The sequence below is a fragment of the Sinocyclocheilus rhinocerous genome, unplaced genomic scaffold (genome assembly GCF_001515625.1).
Source record: "Sinocyclocheilus rhinocerous isolate Xijiao unplaced genomic scaffold, SAMN03320098_v1.1 scaffold434, whole genome shotgun sequence".
Classification (NCBI taxonomy): domain Eukaryota; kingdom Metazoa; phylum Chordata; class Actinopteri; order Cypriniformes; family Cyprinidae; genus Sinocyclocheilus; species Sinocyclocheilus rhinocerous.
The window spans coordinates 27264-30510 of NW_015627536.1; the positions used below are offsets into that span (position 1 = coordinate 27264).

The 3247-nt window shown below is 37.1% G+C and overlaps 1 protein-coding gene across 1 annotated transcript in view; it reads right to left on the minus strand.

The window, feature by feature from the left end:
- Positions 1-911: 911 nt before the first annotated feature.
- LOC107728913 (WD repeat-containing protein 11-like) overlaps positions 912-3247 on the minus strand; it is a 59237-nt gene continuing 56901 nt past the window's right edge. Inside the window, exon 11 of the mRNA XM_016539239.1 lies at positions 912-1628. Coding sequence (XP_016394725.1) covers positions 1426-1628 — 203 coding nt within the window. The 3' untranslated portion in view covers positions 912-1425. The remainder of the gene's footprint in view (positions 1629-3247) is intronic.

The following is a 3247-nucleotide window of genomic DNA, read 5'->3' on the forward strand; positions in this document are numbered from 1 at the left end:
TACAGCATATCACACACCTGTTTGAACAAGTGCAATCCAACTACAAAAAGTTATTGGCTGAGTCTAAAAATGGGGGTTATATATAGACAACAAACCAAAATTAACCAATCAATTTCATACACAATATTACTGAATAAACAGCACCCATCTAAATTATGACACGTGAAAGATTTGAATTATGAATTTGTTGTTTGGGTGGTTGTTTTCTGTTACAAAACAGATATAGTATCTTATATCCATCAAAATGTCACAAATGTCATGTTTTTGCATTTAAATTTTAACCATCTAACCATTTACTCTTGAAACCTTTAAAAATGTCTGGATCATACTTCACCACAATTTTTTGTTTTTGTTTTTATCTATTTATTTATTTTTAGAAAATTAAGCCTATTGTTGACCATTAAGGTTTTACTGTACTAAAACCAGAAAAACAAAACAAAACAAAAACAAACCCACAATATATTATTTAAACAGTAATTTAAGCTTTTTTTTGTACTACAAAAATAAAAAAAACTTTTGAGAATAATTACACTGTCAATTATATCTTTACTGTAAACTCTTCAATGTAAAACTGTATCTTTAAAGGTACAACCGATTAAGTAAGCTTTAAGTACCCTTAAAATGACAACTTTATATGTTATCTACTCCTAAAAGGTGCATATTAGTAAGAGTGGTAATATTTGTCCTTAAGTTACTACTATTAACCTTTTAGGGGTAAATAAGGTATAAAGATGTCCCTTTGAGGGTACTGCTCCAGTGATAAGGTGTTGTACCTAAAGGTTTTTTTTTTTTTTTTCCTGAGAGAATAGAAATCAATAAACCTCTAAAATTTTTATTCCTATAATCATATTTTCACAATACTGTCAATAATTTAATATAACAGTATATATATATATATATATATATTTTTGATTTTGGGGTGAAACTGGACATGTTTCATGAGATTCATCCTTTAACACATCATCCATTTCTTTTCTATATTTTTATCTTGAAATTATATCTTTAAATTATTCCCTAATCTGACATTTTAAGCATGTTTCATGTCAAACACGTATAAACTCATTTTACAGATTTTCAAAATGTATTTTTGTTCATTATTATCATTATTATTTTAGATTGTTTTAATTCACTATGACAATGTTTAGTTGATAAAGTAAGTGTAAGAACAGGTTTGGAATACATTACAGCAGGATAACAGGTGCTAAGGGAATGTCTTGGGGTACAACACATCTCACAACCAGCAGAGAATTTTAAAAGATAACTAAGAATCCAGACAAAAAATTTGAATGAAAAGATGTTTGTGTTTCTCAACTACCTGCATGCTATCAGCTTATGGGAGCGAGTTTTGAAGATATCATGCATCTTCTTTATTTAAGTTTTTCTTTACACATTCTCTCCTTTCCCCCATGGTGTACTTGGGGCAAGTCATTCTATATTCCCTAGAGAGTTATCCACTTCCTCCTCACTAGGGCTTGACTCTAGCCCCATACCCTCTGTTTGTGACAGCTCATCCAGCAGCTCCTTTCCCGCCTCTCCAGCTCGAGACGCCCATAGCACAGCACCCTGTTTCAGCCCGATGGAGCGAAGCATCTTAGCGTAGTCCACAAAGGCCGCACCTATAAACTTATGTGGAGATGCTGTGGTTAAGGAAGACTGGGAATAGAGAAGTAATATAAGTAAAAAGAAAAAAAAGTGTAAAGACCAAGTTACTACTTACTACATACAACCTACTGTCACCCCTAAAATTATTTGGAAACTTAAGTGGACACCAGTACACATAAGCAAATTGTGTCTTGTAAGCCAGGTTTTTGCATTGCAAAGAACCATTTTAAATGTAGAAGTGTCCACATATTGTGTGATGTATCACGTACCTTGCCAGTTTTGTGCGCTTACTTGGCCCTTTGTTGTGATAAACAGTAAAGTGTGTTCAAGCGCCAGCAAAATACTTGAATAGTGTAAAGAAATACTCTTTAAGAGAAGCAATCAAGCAGCGGAAGTTAAAAGCAGTGTGTAAGTATATTTATTTCTTGTCTCATTAGTTTTTGCAGTTGTCATTGCTAGGAAACACTTGTTTTGTTTACTGTGTTGAGACGTGCTGAAGTCGTGTTTGGTCTCGTGCTGTATCGCATACCTTGTCAGTTTCGTGCACTTGTTATGCTTGGAGACTTAAATGTCCTCCTAGATAGGGTGCAGGCTGCAGACTTCCACACTCTGCTTGCCTCTTTTGATCTCAAGCAAGTGTTAACTATGGCTACTCACAAATCAGGCAACCAACTGGACCTTATTTACACACCAAACTGCTCCACTGATCATGTGATGGTTACTCCACTGCACACCTCGGATCACTTCCTCCTCACTCTTAACATCAACATGGTTCCTGACACAACACATACCCCTCCACATGTCATCTTTCGATGTAACCTATGCTCACTCTCACCCTCTCAGCTATCTGCTATAGTTTCATCTTCGCTTCCTCCTCCTAAACAGTTCTCATCACTTGATACTAACAGTGATACTAACACTTGATACACACTCTCTGCTCCACTCTTTTGTCTTGCTTAGACAATGCCTGCCCCCTATCTTCCAGGCCAGCCCGTACCACCCCTTCTGCCCCTTGGAGTTCTCTGCGAGCATCGTTCTAAGCTCAGGGATGCAGAAAGTCTGTCAAAACTGAAAACTGTCAAACACATCTTACCAGCAAACATACATATTCACCTCCTTCTCTCCACTCTCTGAAGCAGAAGTCTCCAAAATAATCCTTTCCAATCATCCTACTACTTGTCCGTTTGATCATATTCCATCTCATCTCCTTCGAGCCATTTCTCCTGCAGTTGTACCTATACTCACTCACATCATTAACACATCCCTTCACACTCGTGTTTTTCCCTCAGCATTTAAACAGGCTACTTAAGAAACCCACTCTTAACCCAGCTCTTTTAGAAAACTACAGACCGCTTACCCCTTCTTCCTTTTATTGAAAAAACACTTGAACAAGTTGTGTTTAACCAAGTCTCTGACTTTCTCACACAGGAAAAACCTCCTGGACTGCAATCAGTCTGGCTTCAGAAGTGGAAATTCAACCAAAACTGCCTTGCTCTCGGTTGTTGAAGCCCTAAGACTGGCAAGAGCGGCTTCCAAATCTTCAATACTTGTCTTGCTGGATCTGTCCGCTGCTCTTGACATGGTTAACCACCAGATCCTCCTGTCAACCCTATTGGCAAAGGGCATCTCAGGAACCGCACTCCAG